The following is a 27,494-nucleotide window of genomic DNA, read 5'->3' as shown; positions in this document are numbered from 1 at the left end:
TTTTTTTTGTATTCCCAGTTTTCCCATTATCTCTCCTATATTGGCTCTGCGCTGGAAGCATCGAAGCATGAATAATTCCCTAAAATCGAGTCGCCCGCATTAATATTTCCTACGATTTCGCAGCGGTTGTGAAATACCACCTCTGTCTTTGTCATTAACGGCAGAAATATTCCCCGCAATTAAAGAGACGGAGGTTTTCTCCCCTCGCTAACGAACTCGTTTTAAAGCCGGAGCCATGAAATACGCTCCCGAATAAAAGAAACCAGCCCCGAAATAATACCGATTTTATGGCGAAGCAACAATTTGTTCTATCCGCTCGCTGGCAATAAATAAGTTTTATCTGTTTGGGTGAATGTTTGAACGTCTTTGAAATTCCGACCAGTCCTCCTCAAGGTGAACCGATGGACGGTGCAGACAATTTATGTCACCCCGCTTCATTCCGACCCTTTGGGCGCTGTTTCTCCCTTTTTCCTGCCACGTTGGCACAGAGAAATGGGGAAATCAAAGCGCGTGGGGGTCCGCCCGGAGCTCTGCTATGTGCGTAAATACGCGGATGGAGAGGGAGAAACAGAACAGAGGGGGAGAGGGCGGACCCGCCGTAGAAGGAATGGTGTAAATTCAAGAATATCAGCTAAAAAAAAAAGGGAATTTTCACGGAAAATTCAGCACGAATCGCCTGGCTCTGCGTATTCCTCCCATTTTGTTCTCTTTTATTTTTCTTTTTGCCCGTCCCAAAACTGTCGGCCTGGAGATTTGTTTGGGAAACGTTGGAGATGGGAGAAGTGTGGGCCGTTCTTGGGGGGGGGGGGGGATGTTTCCCCCCTCCTCTCCACCCAGCACAACGCAGTTCATGGGGGGAAAATAAATACGTATATAAAAAAAATAAAGGTGAAAGCGCTCAGGATTGGGTTCACCACCATCATGGAAGACCCGAAGTGCGCCCTATTTTGAGAAATCCCGAAGCTCTCCGCATTTTCGCGGAGGGGAAACGCACGAATTGGTGCTGATTTCGTGTTTCTCGTAAGAAAACTCCTTCGACCCCCCCCCCCCCACCCCCGAGCTCGGACCGGCGGCTCCCAGTGTTCCCAGTGGGCCGAGCTGCAGGATGTTGGGATCGGGTTGGGATGCGATGAGGCTGCGGAAGGCGTCGGTTGCATCGCGGTAGACTCCTATGGCATTTCTTTAATGAAAACCCTTCATCGATCCCCTAAAAGCTTTTTGCCTAATGCGCGGTTCTTGCCTCCGAGGAGAGAACGATGTCTCCTCGGAAGGAAAATAACAGAGAAACCATTACATATAAATATCCGCTTGGAGAGAGATCGTAATCTAATTTATTTCAATTGGCCTGCCGGGGTTATTTTTCCTCTTGTTAGATGAATTTGTTGCGAATTTACTCGGAAGAAACGCAATAACGCCCGTCCTAATAACCATAACCATAACCATAAGCATCAACGCGTCCTAATCTCGACCCATTCCAATCTATTTCCAATTTAAGAGCTGCGCCTTCGCATCCCATTCCCATCTCATGGCCACACCCGGGGTGCCTCCTGCCCTCCGTATTTACGGCAATCCATCCCAACGGCATCATCCATAGGGACTGAGAGCCCCGTGGGACCCCGGACCCTCCCAAGAGACAAAAGAACCCCAATTAGCCCGCACTCTGATGATCTTCCTAAAGAAAACAGCGCGTTCTGTTGAGCGTTACCCCAAATGAACGCGTCGAGCACGGGCATCTTCTCATTCAACCACAGCTTTGAGATCAGCTCGTGCTTTCTGCCGTCCCAGGATTTGCTTTAATCGTGTTTAGGGCGATATTTCTCCCCTTTTACACCTCATTTAATCACTTTTCTTTAACCAAAAAATGACCTCCAAACAGCAGCAGGCGAAGCTGCCGATGTCCCCTCGGTTCCACCCGCATTGAACCCGACCAGTTCGTACTCAATCAGTAAGCAACAAAACACCAAGCGGATGTTTGGGCCATTTTTATTTATTATCAAGAAATCACATCATCATACATCATTATCATTATTATTATTATTATTTTTTAATTATCATCATCGCGAAGCAACTTTTTACAGGACTATATAAAGCCGCAACGTGCTCTAACAGACATTTGCATAGACCCTACATATAACAGCTTGAGGTAAGAGACATTACATATGAACTATTAGGATGCATATTAACAACCGCAATTAACTAGGCTAAGGGATACAAGCGGGAAAACGGCACCACGGACACGGAGAACAAACACAGAACGAACAGAAATCCCACACATCCACGCGGGGAAAAGCGGTCTGGAAGAGAATATTGCATATCTTTCCGTATCCCGAAGTCTCTCCGCGCACGGGGGGGGGGTTTAAGGGGGGGGGGGGGGGTCGGGGCGTCCTTTGTGCTGGGGAGGGCGGACGGATTTCGGTAGGGTTTTTTTGCGGGATTTTTTTTTGGGGGGGGGGGGTATTTGTAGGGTTTTTGCTTTTTTTTGTGGGATTTTTGTGACATTTTTGGAGCTCTGGGTGGGTGAAGGATTATCGGGACGGGTTGATGCGCTGTGTGAGATGTTGGGATTGAAACCAAGCGCAGCGCTGCCGACATTTCACAGTAACAAACCCGCCTCCGAACCGAACCCCCGAGCTTTTATTCAGCGGATTCGGTCCCTTTTAGGAGAAATGACAGCACCCGACGTTCCCCGTATCCCCACACCCGATGTCAACCCCTGCAGAGTCAGCCTCTCCCCAAAACCCTCCTTTCCCAGCCCAAAACCACAACAGTCCCCCGATGCACGGAACTCTCCCCCACCGCCCTCCTCCTCTCATTGCACGCGTGTACAGATTTACCCACAGCCCGAGTTTATTGCACTGCGAGAAGCGATGCCCTCCTTTGTGAGGAAGGTGGGGGGGCAAAAGGGGGGGGGAGGTGGTGGGGGGGGTTTGGCGTTGGGAAAAACGCGAACGGAGGGAAGAAACGATGACATTTTCCCGGTTGGAAGAAAAAAAAAAAAAAAAAGATTATCGTAATCATTAAATAATAATAATTAAAATAATAATAATAATAAAAGGGGGAGGATAAAGGGAAGCATCCAGAGAAGGGGTGCGGGTTGAGGGAGGCTGGAAGGAAAAAGCAGCTGAAGGGAAAGGCCCCTCTCAGCCCGGGGAGGGATTTGGAAGGAGTCGGCTCCATCCTTTGCAGCTCGTAAATAAAAGCAATCCTCGCCGCTGCTGGTCATGACCATGAACGCGGGGAAGCGGGAGCACGTGGTGAGCGTCCAGGCTTCCCAGAAAACGCTGCTGCTTTGCTATAAAGTTAATACCACCCCCCCCATCCCCCCTTCCCCAACACCCCCCCCCCCCCCGACCTCGGTATAAAACGAACGGAGCAAAACGCGGAGCAAAGAGCTGCGATGCAGCACCGCGGCCCTTCTCCCTCTTCAGCCTCAATTACAAAAAAAATCCAATTATTTTGTTCTCTCTCCCTCTATAGAATCAAATATTCCCATACCAAACTCCTCTCGGCCCCAAACCCATTCCTCTCCCGATCCTAAACCTCCCCGAAAACCCCGAAACTCCTTCTGCCCACCTGATGGAGAAGAGCAAAACGTGGTGGGTTGGTTTGAACAGCAAAAGCAGAGCTCACGTACGGAGAAAACACATCGCATCCCATCAGACCTCCCAGGAAAAAAAAAATTAAAAGGGCGGATGGGATTTTAGGGGAATCAGCCCCACAACCCCACACAATGGAACCTTTTCTTCTACCCCCCGCCTGCAGCAGACGCGGCTTTTTAGGTAAAGAACCGTCGTCTGCTGATGGTTTCTTAACCTGGGGTTATTCTTGAAGGGCGGCTGGGATGAATCTGAATGGGATATTGCTCCAAAAAAGAAAACCTAATCACTCTTATTTATTTCTATTCCCAACCCCTCTAAGCTGTTCGAAGCCGGCCCGAGGTGGGGGGAGATGCGGCCTGGTGGACCCCAGCGTGCTGCTGGCACAGGAGGGGACAAAAAAAAAGAAGGTTTTTCCTACCTCTTTTGCTACACCATCATTAAAGAAGCACAAATAATCCCCACCAGCAGAGCTGTTGCAAAGAAACGTCCCTTGGGAGGGATGAGGGAGCAGGGAGTGGGATGAGATTCGGAGCTACGGCGGATGATAACACGCTTTTGGCTGCGAATTGAGACTGCAAAAGTCTCCGAAAGGGGAATTGAGATTTTCCCCTCAGGGTTTCCTAAGGCGGCGTGGAAGCCCTTTCTTTTTTCTTTTTTTTTTCTTTTTTTTTTTTCTCCTTGTGACAGCGGAATTGGGGGCAACACCGTCAGCCGCACCGAAGCACGGACAGCTCAGCCCCCACCTTCCCCCCCCCCCTCACCATTGTAGGGATGCAATGGGACGCACACACCTCGCATAGAGATTATGCCACATACACCGGAGATACACGCTGGCTTTGTCTCCTTCCTCTTCCTACACACACTGACATCCCCCAGCCCCAAACCCCTTAAAACCTCCTCACATTGGCAAAAAAAACAGCAAAATCCGCATCTGGGGAACACCGTGCGCTGAGAAATAAAGAAAAAAGAAAAAAAAGCCCCATCTCCCACTCAGGTGGGGGTCCCGTGCTTTAAGACGCCGCCTCTCCCCCTCCTCCTCCCAACCCCCCTCCCCACCAGCTCTCTATTTGCGGTCTCATTTTTCATTTGAACGAATTTATTCCTTTATTTCATTAATTGTCGCTCTTCTCCCACCCAATAACCCCCAAATCGGGGCGGATTTCCCCCTTCTCCGTGGTTTCATCGCTCTCTACCCACCCCACCACCATCACCCCCCAACCACCACCCTTCCCCACAGGACCCCCCCCCCTACCTGCACTGCTGGCGGAGGGCCGAACTCTCCCCGCACACCTCCCCGAGCATCGCCGGGGGCCGCAGCCTTCGGGGCTCCTCTTCCCATCCGCAGCCGTTCGGTCCCCGCGGATGAAGAGGAGGAAGAGGAGGAGGAGGTGCGCGTCCTCGTGCTTCGGTCGGGCTCCGTGTTTTAGGGGAAACCGGTTATTTGTGAACAGGACCTCTTTATTCATTGATTTCTGAGTAGGGAGGGGTATGTGTGGGGGGGGTGAGAGTGGTCAGGTAAAACCCCGAAAGCTCGGGTGAACGCTGGATAGTCTATGGATTATTATTATTATTATTATTATTATTATTATTATTACCCGATACGGACGCTTTTAAAACTTTAAAAGAAAGACAGGGCTTGCTCTCTCAGGAGGAGTCTTTTCTTTTTCATGCGTCGGTTCTGGAACCAAATCTTCACCTGCTGGTCGCTCAGGTTTAATCGGTCTGAGAGCTCCCTCCTTCTTTGGCGAGTAATGAATTCATTGACCATGAACTCCCCCTCCAGCTCCGCCAGCTGCAGCTTGGAATAGGGTTTGCGTTTTTTCCGGGACCGCGTGTGCATCGGGTACCAAGGAGCACCTGGCAAAGGAGGGGGGGAGGGAGCGAGAAGGAGAATTGAGCGTTTGGGGGTGGGGGAAATGCCCTCTTTTCTAAATTTATATCTATATGAATAAAGAAGAAAAATAGGGGGCTGCCCCCCCAGGACTGCTGCCCGCACCATCCCGCTGTTCCCCCCATCCCCGTGGCCGCAGGGATGGATGCTCTCAGCTCCCAACCGGGGCGATGCGTGGGGAGGACACGCGGGTTGGGGGGGGGGGGGAGAGGGGGGAGAGGTGTAACCGGGGAGCAAAGCTTGGGGTGGGAAGGGGGGAAAAAAAGAGAAGAGGTCCTTGCAGGAAGGGTCCGCAGCCGCTCCGATCCCTGCGCCAGTGGGGAGCGGTGGGAGAGTGCACCCAAATGGCAGAGCCGATGGCTGCGTTATTTTCTTCTTATTATTTTTTCAAGCATCGTCGCCCCCCCTTCTTCCCTTCCCTTCCTTTCCCTCTTCTCCCCGCTCCCCTCGGGCGGACACACCTCTGCGATGTCCCCGAGAAACGCTGCCACCCGTCCGCACCGTCGGTCGAGGAGGAGCGATGCTCAATCCTTGTGTCTCTCTTTCCCTCTCTCTCTCTCTCCCTCTCTCCCTCTTTTTTTTTTTTTTTTTTCCCCTTTTTTTTTTTTTTATGGGATATTTACATGTTTATAGCCTTTTCTTTTAAAAGAAGCACCACCTAATAAAACATTCGGGATTTCGGTGCTACCCCTAGCGGTCTCAGCACACATAGGCACTCCGCTTCCCATCGCTGAGCCCATGAATCACACCACCAAGCAGCCCCAAGCCGGTAACTTCCCCCCCCCCCCCTCCCCATCCGGGTTCCCCCCACCCACAAAAAAAAAAACCCCTCCCGGATCTTACCACCGGTGCCTAAAGTGCTGCCTTGGTTGAGGGGGGACACCAAACCCCCCGCTTCGCCCGCTGTGCCTTTATTTCCTTCATTGAGCAAAGACGAGCTGGAGTCTGACTCCAAGGATTGACACGACGGAGGGTCGTGGGGCACCGCCTCGGCTCCGGGATAATCGTATTTGCTGAAATTGCCCCCCATGCCATTGGAAAGACCGGATTCGAGGGGCAGCAAGGCACTGTCCCTGCCCCTCTCCTCCCGTTTGAGCCCGGTCGTATCGGAGCAGCTCTCCCGATAGTAGCATTTGCTTTCTTCCACCCGGGCGAGATCGCAGGCTCTGCCGAAAGAAGGGTTAATGGAGACGGGGCTGCCCAGGTAGGGCTGCGGGTACCCGTTGCAGGGCTCCGAGGACGCCCAGGGTAAAGAGCAAACGTTGTCCCGTCGGGGATACGATAAAGACGGCAAACCAGGCAGCTGCCCGCCGGAGGTTCGGAAATTTGGAAAGTAGAAGGTGTCTCCCGTATGGATGTTCACCAGAGGTCCCACAAAGCCGGGATTAAGGAGGTTGTGCTCGCCCATTTCCGCGGGCCTGACCGAAAGCTTCTACTTTATTGCTATCTGACATTAAACATAGTTAAACCGACGGCTCAGCCCCATTGGTCCGGGGGGGTCACGTGAGCCCCAAATTGCGCTGGGAGGGAAGGGGGGGGGGGGGGGGGCTCCCCTCCTCTGGCAGCCGAGACAAAACACAACAGCAAGTTCCGCCTTTTTACGCCTTCCCCCCCCCCCCCACCAACCCCGGCCCTCTTCACCCCTCAATCATAAAAAAAAAAAAAATCCCATCACGCAATTTATTAAAAAAAAAAAAAAAAGGAAAAAAAAACCAAAAAAGAAAAGAAGGCAACGGCTCCCAGCGCTGCGGTTGAGGAGAGACCCGAAAATGTCATCTTTGGCACCAAATAACCGACAGGGAGATGAATTTGCCCCCCGAACCTTCCCCCCCCCCCCCCCCCCCCAACAACCCCCTACCCGAAAAAGCTCCTCTTCCTCAACGGCACCTCGGCGCCCTCCGGCAGCTGCAAAAGCGAGGAGGCTTCTCGTTAATTAGCTCCTTTATTAACTAAAACAGTTCGAATTTACAGTATCTCCCCAATAAATTACTATTAGATATTGTGTCATATAAAGTTTACGGGCTTTTTAAGGAGACGGATGGCGGTGCCCGCAACAGGCTCGTATTTACGTGCGGTGCGGTGGGGGGAGGCGGGGGGTGGAAGTGTTTCGGAGGCTCTCCGAGACCTTTTCGAGTCTTCTGCTTTATCGTTATTATCATTATTATTAATAATATTCTTAATAATAATAATGATCGGTTATTTTCTTCCACTCGGGCCGCGGTTCGGGGCAGCGCAGCCCCATCCCCGACTGCAGCCTCTCGAGGAGGGTAGGGAGATTTTTAACAATCAATCGCTTTTATTAATGATCTGTGTCGACTCAAGCGAGGCAGAAGAGCGGAGCTGCCCACAAGCCTTCATTTATCCGGTATAAATTCCACCCGCAGGAAAGGCGCACACACACGGATGGAATAAGCGCGTTTTTTCTTCATTTCTTTCTCCTTCCTTCGTGGGAATGAATAAAATGAGTGTCCCGTCATCGTCCCCCCCCCGCCCCATCCCTCGGTGCCCAACCCCTGGAAATAGAGGGGCACACACACACGGATCTGCTTGGCCGCCGTCTGATAGCATTGGATTCTGCCCTCGTAACGCCACGGAGCTCTTCTGCCTTCCTCCCACCCGCCGTCTTCTCTCGGTCAGAATGAAAGGAGCCTCCGCATAGGAATAGGGAGGGGTTGAGGAGGAAAGGGGGGGGGGGGGGAGAGAAAATCAATATTGGCGTCTTTCAGTGCAAAATAAACGCGGTGAAGGGAAGGAGGAAAAAAAAAATGTGTATACTGGAAAAGGTGCATCGTATGGAATCTCGGAGCCAGGAAAACGCAGAGATGTTTGCCGGCGTTCTGTGCTTTTTGGGGGTGATTTATCCCTTTTTTTTCCTTTTTTTGGACTCACTCCCCTCTTTCTCCCCCCCACCGCCCCCCCCCCCCTTTTTTTTGTTTTATTACGAAGCTCGTGCCCACCCCGCTCGCTCCGTTTCTGCACGGCGCCTCATTCCTCCCTGCCTTGAGCAACTCCCCGGCGCTCCCTTGCCAGGTTGACTCCACAAAGTACCGTAAATATTCCTGTAGAGGTAATAGAGGTAAAACCCCTCCGCGGGGGCTGAGCGGGGCGCCCCCCCCTTCAGCTACAGCCACCCCCCTTCCCACCCCCCGCAGATATTTTCCCTATTCCTCCAATATAACATCACCCCCCCCCCCTCCACACACACAAACACGCACCAACCTTTCCCCTCTGGCACAACGCAGGGGCTGCAACTCAGCCCCCTCCCAACCCTATAGAAATCAAATCAGGTGCCAATAAAACAACGCATTTCTCTGCTTGCTTTTTCTCGCACTCCGGGGACGTTTCCTCCCTTTCTGCTCCGCATCTCCCACCTCTCCCAGGCGCATCTCTGGGTGCTCTCCATACGTACCTCGCAGAAACAACGCGCGTACCTCCCCACCCGCTCTGCCTGCGAAAGAAGAAATACGGCTGCCAGAAATATTTCTCTAGAATGAAAGTTTAGCAGTTTAGGGGTTGTTGGGCTGTTTTTTTTTGTGTGTGTGCGTGTCTTTTTTTTTAAAACCCTGCCAAGGAATTTCTCTCCCCGCAGGTATGAGCGCAAAGCTGCTGCAGTTTCTCCACCGGTGTCTTTTCGGAGCAGAAGAAGCGCTCCCAACGCCGGGCAGCGGTGGAGGGGAATAGTTTATATCAAAATGAGCACGTGATCCCCGTAGGTCGCCGTACGAATCGGCTTTGTTTGCTGCTGATTAAACAAAACCCTCCTTTACCTCGCTTTTCCATCGCAAAATTCCCCATACGAGACGTGCCCGGGGTGCGGTGCGGCTTTGTTCTCCAAAGGACTTTTGGAAAAGTCCATTTTCGCTTTTCTCGCTGTAATTGGGGCTTTCTCCTCTTCGTTCCATTCGATTTTTTTTTTTTTTCCCCTTCCTCTTTATATATATATTTTTTTTGTGCGTGTGCGCTGTAAAGATAAAATACCAAACAAAATGCCCGTCTCCCTGTTACCTCCGAGGCAGCGTTTCGGGAGGAGGAGAGCAAAGGGATCGCAGAGCGCAGTGCTGTAGGAAGGGACATCGGCAGCTGTGGCATCGCAGCAAAGGGAGAAAGGAACCCCCGTTTTTCCTTCGATTATTTTATTTTATTTTCTTTTTATTTTTTTATTGTATTTTTTTTTTTTTTTCAGAGGTGGGAAATGTCGCAGCCGTGCTCGGAAATACATTAAACGGAGCTCAGAAGTCCCCGTTCCCGCTGGCCTTCGTCCCCAATGGGAACAGAGCTCAGCGCTGCTCCCTCTGCACACAGCAGCTCCAAGAAAGGAAGGGAGTGGAGGGGTGGGAAAGGGGGGGGTGGGGGGGAGGTTTGTGGAAATAATCCCGGGGCTCCTGAACAGAACTGCCGCTTTTAGTCGGGATTTTCTTCCCCGTTCCAAAAGCGTTTCCCAGCTCGGGAGGAGAGTTTTGCAAAGCTGAAGCATCAAAGCCGGAGCCGAGCGCTGCTGCTCGGGGCGATGGCACTGCAGCCTCACCCCGTGCTCCAAACATCCATCCCGAATTCCACCCCTATTAGTCGAAACGGAGCCTTTTTATTATTATTCCCCCCACATCGAGGTGTTCCTCCCACCCTACCTTCACCCCCCACCACACCAAAAAAAACAAAAAGTTGCCCGACCCCAGCGAGGAATCTCGGAACCTTTCCCCATTTCGCAGATCTCTCTTCCAGGTGGAGTCTTCGGGGAAGCAGATCTGCAGCCATCCTCACGTTATCGTTTCCAGCCATCCTTACGTTATCTCCTCCACCTCCTCCAACCCCACTCGAGGATGTCTGGAATCTCTCGTGGGATGAAGCCGGGATCCGCTCCGTGCCCGTGGGAGACGGGAAAGAACCCCCGAAAAAAGATTGGGTGGGTGGTGATGGTGGTGGTGGTGGGTTGGGGGGGGGGGGGGGGGGAGAGAGAAGAGGCAGCAAAAGCGAGATTGCAAGGGCTCAGTTCAAGGTCACTGTCTAGTGTAGTAAATAGGAGCGACATCGTATGCAAATGACTGTCTCGGGTGAGCATCGCTCATTGCACCGGGAGGAGCCCGGGGGAAACAGCAGCCCCGAGTTTGGGGTTGAGTTTGCCGTGCTGTGCCATACACACGGTGTGTGTGTGGGGGGGAGGGGGTCTATCCGTGGGTCCTTTCCTCCCCTGTCCTTCTGGCACCTACTCATCCCCTTTGTATCAATGCATTAAATACGGTTTCCCCACCTCGCTGCATTTCCCTTCGCACGGGGCTGCGCTGGGCAGGCATCCCACCCCCACCTTAATTCTTCAGGAAATAATGATAATAAAGAAAAAATATATATATATTAAAAATAAAATCTATGGAAATGCCCTCAGCCCGATGGCCATAGCAAAATATTGGCGCTTCGGATGGGAAGGGTTCAGCCTCACTATCGGTTCTCTCCCCCCGAAGTGCGAGGAAAAAATAATGTGATTTTACCCTCTCATGGAGCAAAAAAAAAAAAAAAAAAAAAAAGAAAGAAAAAAGAAGTTTGCTACGTAAACATACGGCGGCTTTCGGCCTGGAATATTCATTTTAAAAAGAAGGGGGAAAAAAAAGCAAATTAAAAGGTCTCCTTGCGCCGTGTGCGATATCCCGTCCTGGTTGGGCTTTTCCGAACAGAATTCACCCCAAATGGGGCCGGAGCTGCGGGAAGGGGGGTGAGGGGATCCGACCCAGGAGTTGTGTGCCGTGCTTCGAGAGGAAATGCTTCGAGTGAATATCTCGGTGCGTGACACGGGGAATAAAACAGAGACGGCTTTGGGAAGCGCCCAGCGCTGTTTTGGGGCAGCGATGTATCACGAGAGCTGCTCCGATTCCTGCTCTTGGTGCGGGAATTGCGCGCCCGCGGACGGAGAGCCGTGCGGGAGCGCTTCTTTATCTGTCCATCTATTGATCTATAGAGACATCCGAGGGGAGAGGGAGGTAAAATAAAACGCGCAGGAGCCGGGCGAGAAATAGGAAGGTGGAAAAGCGAGAGCTGCACGCAGAGAAAAGCGTTTTGCCACTTCGGCTCATCCAGCGCACAAATCATGGCGAGGGAGGGGGGGGACGGGACACACACAGCAGTTTTCTGGAGGGAAGCCCCAGTTTTACGCAGCTTCCCTTTGCTCTGTGCGCGGTCTGCAGATCGTTATATTTCCCCCAGCTTTGCCGGCAGAAGTTCTCCTCCTGCTCGATTAACGCACACTGTTGGTTCAGCCCCAACTTTGGGGAAGTTCGCTCCGTCCGCCTCTCGGGATGAGGATTTGGTGCTGTAATGCCGACAAGTGGAACTACGAGCCAGTTAACGGAGTAGAATTCATCACTCTGGAGCAGAGCTCCGTTGGGGAGACCGAGAAGAGGGATCTCACTTATTTCACGTTCCTTGGAGAGGGAGGGGAAGAGGCAGGGAGGGAAGCATTCGGTGAAAGCGCTCCGAGTGCGGTGCGAAGCGGCTCAGCTCCCTGCGAGGCTGCGGCTTCTCTCGAAGTTTAGGAGATGGGAGATTGCGCTGGATGTGATTCCGAAATACCCGTCAATGCGGAGTCCCGGTGCCGCTCCGAACCGCGGAGCGAAGGCGTTTTTATAAGCGAGGAACCACCAAAAGCTGGAGGAGTTTGTGGGGTTGTGCGCGCACCGCGCCGGCTGTCCGCGTCCTTTGGAAAGAATCCCTCGGCAAAGCCTTTAGAAGTCTCTTTTGCTGAAGAAAATAAAGTCAAACTAAATAAAATCCAGTCCTCGCCAAGAGCGAGCGCTTCCCAAACAAACAAAAAGTCAAGCAGCAAGAGAGCAAGGATGGTGGGAGAGCAGAATTCCCCTCCGCGTCGGGAAGTTATCCTTTAAAGACGCGTCTGGAGAAAAGAAAACCACACACAGACGCGCACACACACACATATATATATATCCGTGCAAATGTATACACCCGTGAGTTTAAAAAAGGCAATAAAAATGAAAGAAAGAAATTAAGATGAGAAAAAAAAAAAAATAGAAAGAAAGAAAAAGGCAGGAAAAGAAAGAAGGGAGAGGGAAATCCCTTGTCCGGGATTTTACCATAAAGGCTGCGGTTGGGAAGTTATTCAAAGTCCTGGGTACAAAGGAAAGAAAAGGTTAAACTTGGGAAACTTCCTTTTCAGGGCTTTATTGTTGGCCATTAGCCCGTCTGTCTAGACTGCAAATAACACCTTGTTTATCTGTAAACAGGAGCGGGGCTGCCTGGGGGTGGCTGGGGGCGAGAAGATCAAGGGTGATGAGGGTCCCTTCGCTGCTCTGCCCACGGCTCGTGATGTCAAGGTCAGACAACGCATAGTCACGGTCAAGGCTACTGCAACGGGCATGACGTCACGGCTTGCTGACCTAAAACCCGGCGAGCGACGGGGAGAGCGAAGTGCGTAAAAGGATAAATAAGCGGGGGAAAAGGAAACAAATAAGTTCCCGTGGTGTTTTCTGAGAGGAGCGGGAAGAAATAAGAGAGAAAAAAAGCGGAGTGCCGTTGGGTTGGTCTTGCTGCGGGTTCGCGTCCAGCGGAGCTCGCCGTGCGCGCCCGCAGAAGTTAAAAGGAAAGGAGATTTTCTGGGATTTGGGGGTTTTGTGGAGGCGTGTGCGCGCTGGTTGCTTTTGTTTTGAAGTTCTTCCCTAGGCAAAGGCCTCCTGAAGAGCTCCTGGAAGAGGAATGACCGAATCAGTTGGTTTGAGGATTGCGTTTTGCTCTTTTGGAAAAAGAAAAGAAAAAAATACCACCGAAACTCACCCGTTTGTGGGGTCAGCGGAAAGGAATCGTCTCACAATTTAAGTGAGGTGGTCTATCGCCCGACCAACCCGAAAAACTCATTTTCTCACCCAAAGCTCCGGATGAAAGGGACGAATCACGCACCGGGTGTCCGCCGGGATGCGCGGAGGGGGGTTTTGTCCATCCCGAGCTCCACAGGGCCCAACCGGGTCCCGACCCGACCCCAAAGCAGACGGAGGTTGGGATGAGGGGAGCTCAGCCCCACGGTCTGGTTAGAATCCCAATGGGATTTGCACGTCGGGGCAGCGGTCTGCTCCCCCATTGCCCCGTAGAATCCGCACAGCCCGAAATCACCGTCGGAGCCTCAGAATTCGCCCGCAGCTCCGGCACAGCCGTGGGACGGAGCTCGGAAGGGCAAAACGACACAAAATAACGGGGATTGAAAAAATACGGGGGTTTGTGGGCAGTGCGGGAAGATGATGGGACCGGGGGTTCGCCGACAGGCAGCACCCACCCGCAGCCCGACGTGCCCTAAGGGTAATAAAGGATGTATTTCATTTGATTTCATTTTATATCTGCCTTTATTATTACTTTTTAAAATTCCCCTACGCGGTTTGAAAAGCGGCCCGATGCACAGCAGGTTCTCACCCCCTTCCCCCCTCCCCCCCCACTTAAAACTCTCACCCCCCCCAAATGAAACCGCAGCGGACCCAAATTGGAAACTCCATCCCAAATCTCCTTGAAGGACCCGGGAAGAAAAAAATCTGTTGCTCCGCCCGCCCTCACCCCCTCCGACAGTGTTCAGCCGCCTCCGTCTTCTCCGCTTTTCAAACCACCGGCGGAATTCAGGTGGAAGGAAGGAGGGAGGGGAGGCAGCGAGCAGCGCTCCGCTCTCAGGATGTCGGATTCGGACGTGTCTGGAGCTGCGTTTCTGCATTTCGGTGTTTGCACGCACAGCAAAAGGGTGAACTTCCTCTTCTTTTTTTTTCTTTTCCCTTTTTTCCTTCTATTCTTTTTTGTTTTGTTTGTTTTCTCTCTGTGTTTTTCTTTTCTTCCCTCTTTTTTCTTCTTCTTTCTCCTCTCTCTCTCTATCTCTCTCTTTCTTTCTATTTCTTTCTCTTTCTTTCTTTCTTTCTTTCTTTCTTTCTTTCTTTCTTTCTTTCTTTCTTTCTTTCTTTCTCTCTCTCTCTCTCTCTCTCTCTCTCTCTCTCTCTCTCTCTTCCTTCCTCCCTTCTTTCCCTTCCTTTCCTTCCTCCCTTCCTTCCCTTCCTTCCCTTTCCTCCCTTTCCTCCCTTCCTTTTTTTACACACCCAAACACACACATCCCGGCTCTGACGCACAGTGCACAGCTCACAACGTGACCCCGTTCTGTCACAGCAGCGGCGATGCATTTCTCGGGGTGTTGTCACATTTCCTACCGGAGCGACTTTTAAAACAATAATAAGAGGAGAATCAGAGCGCAATCACTGCCCTCACCCTCTAAACACAAATGTAAGAAACCCCAATTTTCTCCTTTAATCACTCCGGAGGAGAAATTAGGGAGAAACAAGCAGTGAGGAAAGGCCCCCCTCTCCAATCCCCCCTTTGCGCCATCCCCGTTCAGCCCGCAATGCAAAGCGATGTCCAGCATTTCCGAGATTTGGGATCACGGCGAGGCCGTCCCGGATTGTTGGGGGGTTTGGAGGGCGGTGACGGAGCTCCGTGGGATATTTTGTCACCGCTCAGCTCCCGCGGAGCGACTGTTATCATACAGACACGCGCTCCGGGTGTCCGCTTTTATATGCTTTATAGTGCCGTGCGTACCCAAATCCGTACGCACACACCAACCCAAAACGCATCGCTGCCGACCGCCGATCTCCGCAGCTCTCCGGGTAACAGCGGAAGATGCATCGCGCACGGATCCGTGCGTTTACACCGACGACACACGCACGGATCCGTGCACAGCCTCTGGAATAGATGCGAGCACTCACACGTACGGATTCACATTCCTCTCTGTCGCCCTATGGGGCGCACACCGCGTGCGTGCCGTGTATCCGTGCACAGAGACACAGAGACGCACAGAAACGCACAGAGACTTCAAAACCCGACCTCCCACGGCTGACACACTCAGCATCGCAGCCCGCACACGCGCGTGCAACATACAGACGCGTTATTTCAATCGTGATGGATCGCTCGAAGGAACAGACCCACAGCCTCACGTGCACTCACGCTTACGTACCCCATACAGATGCGTACAGATGTACTTATATTTATATATAAGCACTCATGAGGATCAGTTTGAACACCTATAGCACCCACGCTCGCATTTACGCAGGCATTAATACTGATATATCAATATTTCCCCCCCGGTTTTATACAATTTGCCGCCCCACCTTCCCTCCTCGCAGAAATAGAAGCGCACATTTCAGCCGCAATAACACCGTTTTAGGTCACATCCCTTTCAAAATCTTTTCTCCCCCCCCCCCCCTTCCCTCCCCTTTTGGTCATTTAACGAGGTGATTAAATCTCGCCGATATGACGGCAGGTTGGAATCCGGCTGCGGAAACCAATTTCCTCGCGCAGGAGGAGCCGCGGATGTTCCGCGGGTGCGGAGCGGGGTGAGGGCGGATCGCGAGGCGGTGGCGGAGCCGAACAGGTTGAGCGAAACGCATCCTTTGCCCCAAGGGAACTCACGCACACGCGGAGATGGGAGAGGAGAAGAGGCGGTTCCGTGAGGTCACCGCGCATCGCGGAGCGCAGAGGACAAAAGGAAAGGGGGAAAAAATATATAAGTGAATAAAAATGTAAAAAGAGGAAGAAAAATAATTAAAAAAAATAATAAAAAAGCAGAGAAGCGCCCCGAGGCTCCATCTCCGCCCATTCATTCCCTCAATTTTTACCTCCCCCCCCCCCATCCCCAACCCCACACGCACGCTGGGAACAGCGGTCACACATCCGCAGCCCCGTTCCGCTGTCGGGGAGCCTCTCCTAAAGCCCCTTTCTACCCAAATTCAACACATTTCCCTCCTCCTTTATCCCCCCCCTCCACATACACCCCTTCCTCTGTTTTTTCCATCCCTTCTCCGCGGATGCGAGAGGCCGAAGGCTACAAAGAGCGGTGCGGATTCCCTCCTCGAGGCAAAACGACGACCGAAAAAAAGAGATTTATTTTCGAGAAACGTCATCCGCAGACGGTACACATCATCTGGACACCACGATATTATGTACATATACACGACATTAAAAAAAAATAATAATAATAAACAAAAATCAAACGAAACAAAACAAAAAGAACCCCGATGCTTTTACATATCCGAAAAAACACTGTGGACATTCAGTCGGTTTAGAGAGGGAAAGAAATAAACCCTACAGACAATATTGTGCATTTTTCCATCCTGGCAGCGGAGAACGGGCATTCCAGTTTCGGGGCAGAGATACAGAAACCCTCATGAGAACAGACCGAGAAAACAGCACTGTACAGAACTCACTTCCACGTAGGACCTAAACCAGCGTTGGGGGTGGAGATGCGACACCGAGCAATGGTTCTCTTCCCGCAGCAGCGGCCTGAGCTGCGATTTTCGGCCCTGAGAGCCGAGGAAAGACGAAGCTGATGCACTTTGCCATGAGTTCTCCATACATTTACATCGGAGTGCGTGTATGTGGGGGGGTGAAATGGCCCGAGATGCGAGCGGTCATTGCGGGGGAAATGGACCACACCGCGCTGCGGGGCGGAGGTCGGGGCTCATCTCTCCTTTAGCAGAGCTGCCCTCGTAGCTTATTCCCTTTGAGAAATAGACACAGTCCGACCCATCGCTGCGTTTCTCAGAGCGGAAGAATCGGGGGGATCCACAGTCAGAGACGGGGCAGAGGAATACATCGAAGATGCGGTCGGTGCTGCGGGGCGCGAGCGGGCGAGGGTGGGAATGAGCTGCGCGTTTCTTAATGGCGATGTTTAAATAATGGGTTCGGATCTGCAGAGTCCCGGTGCTGTCGTTGCCACACGAATCACCGGATAAATATTGACGCCTCTCGCTGACCTCCCCCCCCCCACACCCCCCCTCTCTCCACAACCTTCCCTTCAGCGATGTCAGGTGGGGTGGAGATGCGCTGTTTTGGATTTGCTCACCACTTTCTTCTCTTTGACCCTCCGGTTCTGGAACCAGATCGTCACTTGGCGCTCGGACAGGTTGGTGGTGGCCGAAATCCTCCTCCGCTTCTCTTTGGTGATGAATTTGCTGGCGGCGTACTCCTTCTCCAGCTCCTTCAGCTGGATTTTGGTGTAGGGAACCCTCTTCTTCCTCCCCCTCCGATAGCTGCTGACTTCGGGTTGCAGGGGGACCACATCTGCAAAAAAAAAAAAAAAAAAGAAAGAAAGAAAAAAAGAAAGAAAAAAGGGAGAGAAAAAAAAAAGGATAAAAAGAAGGGGGGTAGGGGAACTTCGTCCCGGTGCGTGGGATGGGGATTTCTGTACATCAGGAAGAGATAAAAGGGGGAAAGGAGGATGGAGAGCGGGGAGAAACGCGAGCGAGGGGACGAGGAGCAGAAAAAAAGAGACGAGAATGCATCCAGAGAGGGCCGCGGTAGGACTGCAATAATAATAATAACAGCAATAATAACGATAGAAGATTAATAACGCACGTGGGGAAAGGCTGTTTTTCTTGGCGATGCTGATCAGAGCATCAACCCCAGCTCACAACCAAAGGGACTTTCCAAGCACTGATGCTGCAGAAAACGTCTCGGGCTTCTCCCTTTTTTCCTTTTTCTATTCCCCCCCCCCCCCCCCCACACACATTCCCTTTCTTTTCTGCCCTCGGGTTTTCGGGGGGAGCCCCACAGAGGAGCACCCACAAACACAAGGCAGGGATAAGCGCATCCCCGCAGTGCTGACACCAAAGCTGGAGTGGGGCTGCCCAGGAAAACCCCTTGGAGGGGCAAAACCAACCAGAATATCCCCCCCCACGCCCCCCGACTCCAAGTGTCTCCTCCAGATTTTCCCCTGGAGGTGGTGATGGGGAAAGATGCTCCGTGCAAAGGGGCTGTCGGGAACGGATCCAGCAAGGATGCGGGCAGCATCTTTGCCCTTGCCCTGATGTCACCGGGAAGCAAAACAGAACCCAAGGTTCCCCCCCTGGTTCAAGGCACCGCCAGCCCCTTCTGACCGCCCCCACAGAATGAACTGGACAAGGAGATTTCCGCCCCCCCCCCGCAAAGATGTCTGTATGAGGTGAGGACACGGAGCGCTGCTGGCGGCTGACACCGACTTAATTCGGGATCCCCTCAGCACCTGGGGGCCGTGAGCTATGGGGCTGGAAGTCTGGGGTGCTGGGGGTGCCCTGGGTGGAGGGGGGGCGGGGGGGCAGAAACCTCTTTCGGGAACTGGGCGTTGTGGGGATTCGAGAGATGGAGAGAGAAAGCAGAAGGGACGGCAGCCTCACCAAACCCAGCCGTAATGGACACCCCCCAGCCCCCCCGAAAACAAACGGTCAAAGCAACAGAACCACACGGACATCATCAGCCAGCTCCCAACGCGGCATTTCTCCCGTGCCAAGCACCGCCACATTCCCTATCCCCCAAAAAACATCACCCAGGAACATCACCCAGGAAAAGCCCATTCCTCTGTCCCTCTTTGTCCTGAAGACACAAAACAAATAAAGCCGTGTCGCCCCCAATCCCCCCCCTCCCAACCCCCGACAAGACCCATCCTTGCTCTCTATCAGAGACGCACAGAACTGAAGGAGTCCCATCCCCTCCTTCCCCTATTGCGGTTATTTCCCCCCACCCCGTTCTCATCTTCTCCCCATAGTGGGACGGGGAGGGTGCAAGGAGAACCGGGAGGAAACGCACCCCATCACTTTCCTCCCCGTCGGATATTGCTTTGCTGGATAAACCCCTCTGAAGCGGGGGGGGGGGGCTTTGCTGTCAGGCTGGAGACCCCCTCCTCCCCCCCATCATCCCCTCTGAACACCTTCATTTGTCACTTGACACCTATTCCTATAATTGAGCGTAATTGCGATACGATTTACTGTCCCGGCTCCGACACTCCTCACTCGGCTGAGACACTTCAAAAGGAATTATTATTATTATTTTTTGGGGGGGTGGCCTTTTTAAGCTTTCTGCAATTAAAGAAAATGAAGAGGAGAGCAGCCGGAGCCGCGCTGCGATGAGGCAACGAGAGGGAGGAGAGAAGAAGAAAGGGAAGCGCTGAACGGCAAAGTTACTTTCCAAGCAAGCTCACGGCGTGTATTTTGATTCAGAAATGATTGCTTCACCTTTTTTTTTCCCTGCATGTTCGTACACATTGCCTTGCACGGGAGGCATTCCAGAGCCGTTTCTTTCCCTTTAATTATATATCGAGGCGTACATGTATCTCTATAGGTCCGTGCACACTCATCCGCGCGCGGGGACACGCGCAGCTCCCGGGTAACTCACCTGGAAAAGGAGATTTCCAAAGGTGCGCCGACTGCGATTGCTCTTTGGAGCAGTACACTTGCCCGTCCCAACCATTCGAAAGAGCCCAGTGCTGGTAACCTTCCATGGGAAGCAAAGCGTCGTGCCGAGGCTCGGGGTGAGCCCCCAACCCCGGGACCACCGACACGTCCAAATAACCGGGAACCGCTTGGTAGGAGCTGGCGAAACCGGGATAAAAGGCGAATTCTTTCGGCCTCGACGGCAGCTCTTCGCCGGGCAGCGGCCCCCCGGCCTCGGGGTACTTCTCTCCGGGGTGATACGCGCAGGGCTTCTGCTGCAGGTTGACCCCGTGCGAGTGGGACAGGCGACAACCATAGTAACCCCCCCCGAAAGGGTACCCGTAGCCCAGCGCAGCGCTGGAAGCCGCCCCCGACGGGCACTGCCGGGGGGGCTCCGTGGCGGCCAGCTCGGCGTACGCTGCTCCCTGCGGCGCCGGCGGAGCTCCGGTAGGTACGGCGAGCCCCGGTGGCGGGGGGAGAACCTCCCGGCAGTGCCCTAAGCTTTCCATGCGGTTTTTATCCCGGGGGGGTTCTTCGCAGCGGCAGGCCAAACCGTCGGGCCAACGCGGGGGGAGGCCGAGAGGTGCCGTCATGTCATACCGCGATGTCGCCGTCCCCGCCGTCCCCACCACCGCCGCCGCCTCCACCTCCGCCACCGCCGTCGGGGGAAGCTCCGCGCCGCGCCCCGCCGCCCCGCGACCCCCCCAACATATCGGAGCCGCGCGCGCATGCGCCGCCGCCGCGCCGCCGTCGCTCCATTAAGAAATCCGCCGCGGCCACGCCCCCCCCCCCTTTTCCTCCGCCTCCCCCCCTTCCAACCCCGCGCCCGCCCCGTCGTGCCCCCGCCGCACCGCCCACGTCACTCCGCCGCCCCGACGGAGGGGTGGGGGGGGGTTGCGACGCAGGCGCTGATTGGACGCCGTACTGCTCCCCCCCCTCTCTCCATCTCCCACCCCCCCCCCCTCCACCCCCATAGGCCTTAAAGGCGGAGTCCGCCCCGTCGGGTACAAAAAGCGCGTGGCCGCGCATGGGGGGGGGCCGGCGCCCCGCTGCCCCGCAGAAATTTTACCCCCCCCCCCCCAACCCTTTTGCTTTGCTGCAGTTGGAACCTGTTGGTTATTTTTCACCGCAGGTGCTCCTTCCCCCCCCACCCCCCCCCCCCCGACCCATCCAGGAAAAAAAAAAAGAGCAGCAACTCCGCCCCAAATCCTCGTTTCCCCCGCTTATTTTTCCTGCCAGAATCCGAAATAATTTGATTTTCCTCGTTCAGCCACTGAAGGCGGGGGGAGGGGACGGTGGGATACGGAGGTGTTCATGTTTCATGGTTGGGTGATAAATATTGCAGTGGGTAAGGACGCGGGGGGGGGGGGGGGGGGGAGAGAGGGGGGGTTGTGTTGGTGCAGTCTGATTTGTGAGCGTTTGTAAAATAAAAGGGACTCAGTTCATAAAACAGCGCCAGCTCCGGGCTGATAGAGGAGGAGGAGGGGGGGGGAAAGGAGAAAAATCGCAGGTTGTTGGCTGGGAACGATGGGGAAAAGGGAGGAGGGGGCAGCGGGAGGCTCACAGCCGTCGAGCAAGCACTGGAGGGGGGTAATGAAGGGAGGGAGGGGGGGTCGAAGGTCATCAGCACTCCACCAAAATAGAAAAAGAGGGGAAAAAATGGAAAATATAGAGATGTATTTATAGGAATGTGGTGCTCGAACCGATAAGAACAAAACGTGTGCTGTGCTCCCCCCCCCCCAAAAAAAAAAGAACCCGCATTGTTTGGGGGCATAGCCGAGCACCCAGTGGGGATCTCAGGTGGTCCCTGCGTGTCCCTGAGCCCCTGTGAGTTGCGCTTCCCTTTGTCCCACTCAGGACACTCTTTATGTCCGTGTGTCCCCACAAATCCCCCACCTCTCTGCTGCTGCTGCTTTTGGGGGTGATTTCCCCCCCCCCCCTGCAGGTTTACCTCTCCAAAAAAACTGGAAAAGATCCCAAAAACCCAACAAATCCCCCCCTCCAAATCCTGGAGAGGGGGGAAGCTCCCAGTCCTGTCGTCATAGGGTGAGGATGCGCTCCTCATTACCTCCCCAGCTGTTAGAGCCGTCGAGGAGCGATTTGGGGCATCTCAAAGTCCAAGTTCAAGGTGAGGGAATCCGAAAGGCTTCCGGGGCCGGGATGGGGACAGCGGCTGTAGGACGCCGTCATTCCGAGCGGCTGCTTTGGGGGATGGCGGCGGGGGGGGTGGGGTGGGTTAGAGGGTGGTTTGGAAATCATAATCATCCCCAAAATACCCAACCTTAGGAGCGCACCCAGCCTCCGGATGCCACAAAGAGATTTGATTTCACCCAGCAATCGCTGGGATTAATATTCCCACCGAAACCCCCCCGGGATCCCAGCCACAAAAAGCGAATGGGAGAAGCAGAAATGATGCGAACGTTGAAATTAAAGCCGTCTGCCCCTCGTCCGCCCCGTCGGGGCTGCGCCGGTCCATTCCTCTCCCCCCAAAATCCCCATCCTTAGCAGCGGTTTGCTCTTCACCCCCTCCCCACCCCACCCCCCCCTCCTTCCTCCCGATGCGGGTGATTTTATGAAGTAGTTAACATTTCGTAGCATATGTCCTACCCGCGATGAGCGGGGAAGGGATTAAATGTTAAAAATGTAAAGATTTACGATGAGCGCAACGAGAGACGCAGCCCGGCCGCGTTCGGAGCCTTCAGCAGAGCGAGGAATGAAAGCCGAGCTCAACCCGATCCTCCAGCAGCTCCGGGAAGAGGAGGTTCGATCCGGATGGCATTGAAGGATGGGTTGAATTCGGGGTGAATTTTTCGCTCGGGTCCATCCGTGGAGTGAAAACACGAAGGGAAAAGGTTTTGCCGGAGGTGATGGGTAACGGAGGTGGAAAATCGCGTGTGGAGCGGCGGTTATGGGGAGGAGGGAGGAGGGAGAACGGAGCTGAAGCGGAGCTCTGCCCCTCGGCGCCGAAATTCGGGATTTTAGTGGAAATAATAATAATAATTAGGGAAAAAAAAAACACTTCTTCTTATTATTCTTATTATTTTATTATTATCTTTTCCCTTCGCCTTTTCCCGTTCATTTCGGAGCTTTGCGGACCCCGCGTTGTGGTGTCAGCGCTGAGCAGAACCCGTTAATACAGAACGGGAAGAGGAGCGATTGGAAACGGGGGAAATGAGAGCAGATGTGAGGATCGGCCGAGGGTTGGGGTTGGTTGACGGCGTCGTTTTTTTGTCTTTTTGTTCCAGGTTTGCTGGAATTGATCACATTCCTCCGACGGTGCGTTTTTTAGCAGATGCCAAAACTGTGCGTCGCTCATCGCATTTTTAGGGTCTTTTTTTTTTTTTTTTCTTTTTAATTAGGGATACGGGAGGGGAAGATAGAATATTATTAAACCATATTGACTTTGCTATTCCTCCTCCTCGCCCTGAGCGCGGCTTTGCGCTCCGAGCGACGTTTGCTGTGGATATTTCCGAAGGCAGCGGTTCCATCTCAGCGTTCCGATGGATCGGAGAAGCAAAAGGGCTGAATTTCCCCCTTTATGTGACGAAGGCACCGGCGGCTCCCTCCTCTCCCATCCCCTTTCTGTACCGCGTTGTGTCGGGGCCGAAGGAAGGAAAAGCTCCGGAGAATCGCGGCGTTCATTCATTGCGTTCATTTATTCCTTTTTATTCCCGATCTGGAATTGGAAAGAAGAGATTCAGCCCCGGGTCCTCCCCATCTCCGCGCTGCTGCGCTTTGCGAACTGCGGCTCGTCTCCTCTGTTGGGTTTACAGGCACTTCCCTCCCCCTCCCCTCCCCACCAGCCGTTAAATTCTCCCTTATCTTCGCTGTCACCTCCTTTAAAAGCAAAAAAACCCCACAGAAATCCAGGGCCAAGCACAACGTTCCAGGTGAACGTGTGATCGCAGCTGGAGAACGCGAGTTTTTGGGTACATCTCCGCCGTTAAGAGCCGATGCGATGGGTGGATATTCCAAGGAAACTCTCCAAAAGGCGGATTTTTGCCCCAAACGCACGAAGGTAACCATTCCCCGATGCGCCCAAACGCATCCAACGCAGCTCCGAATCGGAGTCCTCGGCTGAAATAAAAGCCACCAACTGCAGATTCGCGTTATTAAACCCCGTTTTATTATCCACGCACCCCGGAGGAGGAAAAAAAAACCACCCAAAAACCAGCAAAACAAACACGTTATATAAATATACACACACATATGTACGAATAAATACGGTCCGGATGGGAATGAAGAAACACCACGAATCCCGTCTTTCACTTTGGGGAGAGATGGACACAATTCACTTCTTTGGCACGCAGGGATTTTTTCTTTACCCCCTTTTTCTTCTTTTTCCCATTTTTTTTCTTTCTTTGTTCCCTTCTCTTTGCTCCCAATGTCTGAAATATTCTGACCGCCCCCATGTCTGAAATATTCCGACCCCCTCCCAACCCTCCCTCCCGATTTTTTAGCGATTTTCTCTAGAAAACGCGTATTTCTGGTGCCTTCCCAGCCGTGCCCCGTTCAAAGGAAATGGCCAATATAGGGGGGTGGGGGGTAGAGGTGGGGGTTTATGGGGGAAAAAGCGGCTCCAATGCCTCCGAACCCACACAGAAACCCTCAGCCCCATTGGGAAGGGAAATCCCCGCTGTGAATTGCGAGAAAATCGCGGTGAGGGATTCGGGTTTTGGAGCCCTCGGGGAAATCAGAGCCGCCTCCGTGAGAAACTCCGAGAGCGGCAGCGCTTTTCCCATCGGAGCACCAAATTTAGGGCAGAAACCGCCGCTCCGCTCCTCGTGTTCGGTAGAGGGGAGTTTTCCCAGGCTTCGTGCGAATTTGGGTCAAGAAAAAAAAAAACCTTTATTTATTTGTTTATTTTGCCAACATCCCCCTCCTCCCCCCCTCTTCTTCCCCTCTCTAATTCGGCTCATTCCCCCAACAGGGCCGGAGCTGTGGGGCAGCGCCAGCGGCCGACGCACATTCCTACAAAAACAGCGCCCGAAATAGAGCATGAAAATGAGATTAAATGCGTTCCGCATCGGAAAAAAAAAAAAAATTATATATATATATATACATAAATATATATACCCCCAGAAAAGGGAAAAGAGGGAATTCTGCATGAGGCTCGCATTGGTCCTCGGGTTTCACCTCACTAAACGGAAAACAAGAAGGCAAAGCAGCCCCCAGCCCAGCTCGCACTCAATGCAAACACTTCTAAAGGGGGAGAGATGCAGCGAAACACAGATATGGGGTCTCTGCCCCCCCCCCCGACCCCCAAAGTGGGGATATCGGGGGGAACCGAATCCCCTCCGATCCCATCGGCTGCTTTCCCCACCCCATCTGTTCCTATAATCGCCCGCAGCGCATCGCCGCTGTTATTTTCCGCCTTTTTTCCTCATTTTTTTCATTTTCTTCATTTTTTTCCCCACGTATTTTCTCTCTCCCCCCTCCCCAGCATTTCTTTTCTTTTTCCTCTCCTTTTTTTTTTTCTTTTTTCCCCCCTTTTTCTTTTCCTTCCCTTCCCCTTTTCGATGCCCGCCCCCAGAAGCCCCCAACCCCTTTTTGTTCTCATTTTTGCGGGGCTGCGGTGCCGAATCTCGGTGAGTTTCTGCGCTCTGCAGAGATTTTGCAATGCAGACAAAAAGAAAAAAAAAGGAGGGAGTGGGAGATACAAAACCTTCCTTCAGTGCCCACTTCTCCCCGGGGCAGCGCCTGAAGTGGATGCGGGGCCACAAACCTCCCATCCTACGGCTTTGAGGCCGTGTTTTGTTTCTATTTTCCCCCTTTTTCCCCCAAAAAGAGGCGGAGGAGGCAAAGAGAAAACACCTCCGAGTCCATCCTGCGGCCACGCCGTATTTTGAGGAAAAAAAAAAACCCCAACAAACCCAAACAAACGGATTTTCTTTTCTTTTCATTTCTTTTTTTTTATTGTTACAGCCTCTGCGGAATGTCCCAGCAATTCCTTAATTCTTGTGATTATTTCCACCCCGCCGCTGCTCGACTCAGCGATTCGGAGACAGACAAATAAAATATCGGGCCCAATTTAGGGCCCCTGTCTGGTCGGAAGTCCAAGTTCAATTCCAAGTTAAGACAGGAGGTCCCCGAAGCCCCGACAAAAGAAAAGGGCCATTTGGTGCCGTTGGTGTCAACAAACCGGAGGGCCATTATCGCTTCCCATCATCTCTGCCTTCATATTCTCGGGGGGGGGGGGAGGGAAATGGGAGACGGCCCTGGGTCCGTCGTGTGGTTTACGGCTCTTTGTGCTTGGAGGACTTGATGGGTTTTGTCGGTTCTTTCGCCCCCCCCCCCCCTCCCCCCCTCGAAAGTCACTTTATTTCTTTATCTGCGTTTGATTTCTTTAATTGCGTTTGATTTCTTGATTCGTGAGCTCTCCGATCGTAGATTCACCTCCCGGCCTTGGGATGCAGCGATCCGGGGTTCTTTCACCCCCCCTTTTTCCCTTCCCCCCCCCCCTCCTTCGGTACCGAATGAACTCCAGATGCGTTTCGAAGGACGCCCCACGCCAGGCCAATGTAAGAAACCTTTCCTTCTTTCCTTTATTTTTATTTATTACGATTATTTCCCTCTACAAACATTACTCGGACCCTCTCCGTGTGCTCGGGGCGGTCTCTCTCTTTGACCCCCCCCCCCCAAAAAAAAAACCCCCATTCACTTTTCAACCCGTTGATGTCCGAATAAATCCCCAACTATTCCATCCCCCGGAGCTTTTTGGAAAGGCTCGGAGAGTTCTTTCTCATATTTATCCACGTTTCCAAAAGCAAAACACAGCGGAATTTCACTTGCAAAGGTAAAACCGAACCGAAGCGAAGTTTGCCCTCCAGGTTCCGCGTGGATCGAATTAATATAAATGAAGCACAGGCACAAACGATGCCTGAAATTCACAGTGAGGGTGAAAGCAGCCAGGCGAGCTGAGCGGGGGACCTTTCAATGGAAAACCTGGGATGCGTTGGGAATCCGCCAGGAAAAAAACATGCTTGCAATAAAGCGGAGAGGGAAGAAAAGGGAAAAATGAAAAAAAAAAAACGCTTTGAGAAAAACGCCGTCCGTTTCCGTGGCCTCAAAACTGCCGGCCGGTTCCAAAAAGCGATTTTACGGGGCGGAATTTTGGAGGAGATGAGGAGGGAAATAAAAGCAGGAATAAACACCCCCCCCCTTTCCCCCGCAGCAAAGCGGGGGGCACAATTTCTGTGTTTTCTCCCCCCCAAAAAAAAGGATTGGGGTGGGATGGGTTTTGCTTTTATCCACCTCTCCCCCTTCCGGCCTGGATGCGATGGATTGGGGTGACGCCCACGTTCAGGTGTAGGCAATTAATGACATTGATTTAATTGGTGCACCCCAAATCCGAACGCCGAAAGTGCCTGGGTTGGGGGGGAGGTCACTGTTTTGAGGGGGTGAAATGGCAAATGTGAGGTTTTGGGGGTTAAAACAGCGGGACGGAGCTGCTGCTCAACCCCAATTAATAGCAGGGAAGGGTTCTGTGTCTGGGGGGGGGCAAATAAAAGGGATTTTGGTCTATTAGGAGGGCTGGAAAAAAAGGGATCTCTCTCCTTTAGCTCCATGGGAAGGATTGGGAAAAGGGGAATTTTGCTCCGTTAGGGTTGTGGTCATTAGAAGGACAGGAAAAAATGGATTTTGCTCCATTAGAAAGGCTGCGGGAAAAAAAAAAGGGGGGGGGGGGGGATTCTGAGCCATTGGAAGGGCTGGCTGAAAAGCATTTGGATCCATTAGGAGGGTCAAAATAAAAGGGATTTCAGTCCATGAGATCCGTTGAAAGGGCTGGAAAAGAGGGATTTTGGTCCA

General features: G+C 52.9%; 2 protein-coding genes across 2 annotated transcripts; both read right to left on the bottom strand.

Moving 5' to 3' along the window:
- Positions 1-5,217: 5,217 nt before the first annotated feature.
- Positions 5,218-6,898, bottom strand: HOXC12 (homeobox C12). Its single transcript, XM_031602765.2, has 2 exons — positions 6,334-6,898; positions 5,218-5,456 (listed from the first exon to the last, which is right to left on the bottom strand). The coding sequence occupies exons 1-2, from the start codon at positions 6,896-6,898 to the stop codon at positions 5,218-5,220; spliced, it is 804 nt and encodes a 267-aa protein (XP_031458625.1).
- Positions 6,899-16,481: 9,583 nt separating this feature from the next.
- HOXC13 (homeobox C13) lies at positions 16,482-20,330 on the bottom strand. Its single transcript, XM_031602821.2, has 2 exons — positions 19,648-20,330; positions 16,482-17,562 (listed from the first exon to the last, which is right to left on the bottom strand). The coding sequence occupies exons 1-2, from the start codon at positions 20,276-20,278 to the stop codon at positions 17,306-17,308; spliced, it is 888 nt and encodes a 295-aa protein (XP_031458681.2). The 5' UTR covers positions 20,279-20,330; the 3' UTR covers positions 16,482-17,305.
- Between the last annotated feature and the right edge of the window lie 7,164 nt (positions 20,331-27,494).

Source organism: Phasianus colchicus, chromosome 33 (genome assembly GCF_987193195.1).
Source record: "Phasianus colchicus chromosome 33, bPhaCol1.hap1.1, whole genome shotgun sequence".
Lineage (NCBI taxonomy): Eukaryota > Metazoa > Chordata > Aves > Galliformes > Phasianidae > Phasianus > Phasianus colchicus.
Note: the sequence above shows the minus strand (reverse complement) of the source record. Positions and strands in the feature narration are given on the sequence as shown.

Bases quoted from the DNA above. Each gene is read 5' to 3' on its own strand.
- HOXC12 (XM_031602765.2), bottom strand. From the start codon at position 6,898: ATGGGCGAGCACAACCTCCTTAATCCCGGCTTTGTGGGACCTCTGGTG. The intron at 5,457-6,333 runs GTAAGATCCGGG...CTCCTTTGCCAG, and splicing joins CAGCACTTTAGGCACCGGTG to GTGCTCCTTGGTACCCGATG.
- HOXC13 (XM_031602821.2), bottom strand. From the start codon at position 20,278: ATGACGGCACCTCTCGGCCTCCCCCCGCGTTGGCCCGACGGTTTGGCC. The intron at 17,563-19,647 runs GTGAGTTACCCG...TTTTTTTTGCAG, and splicing joins TTGGAAATCTCCTTTTCCAG to ATGTGGTCCCCCTGCAACCC.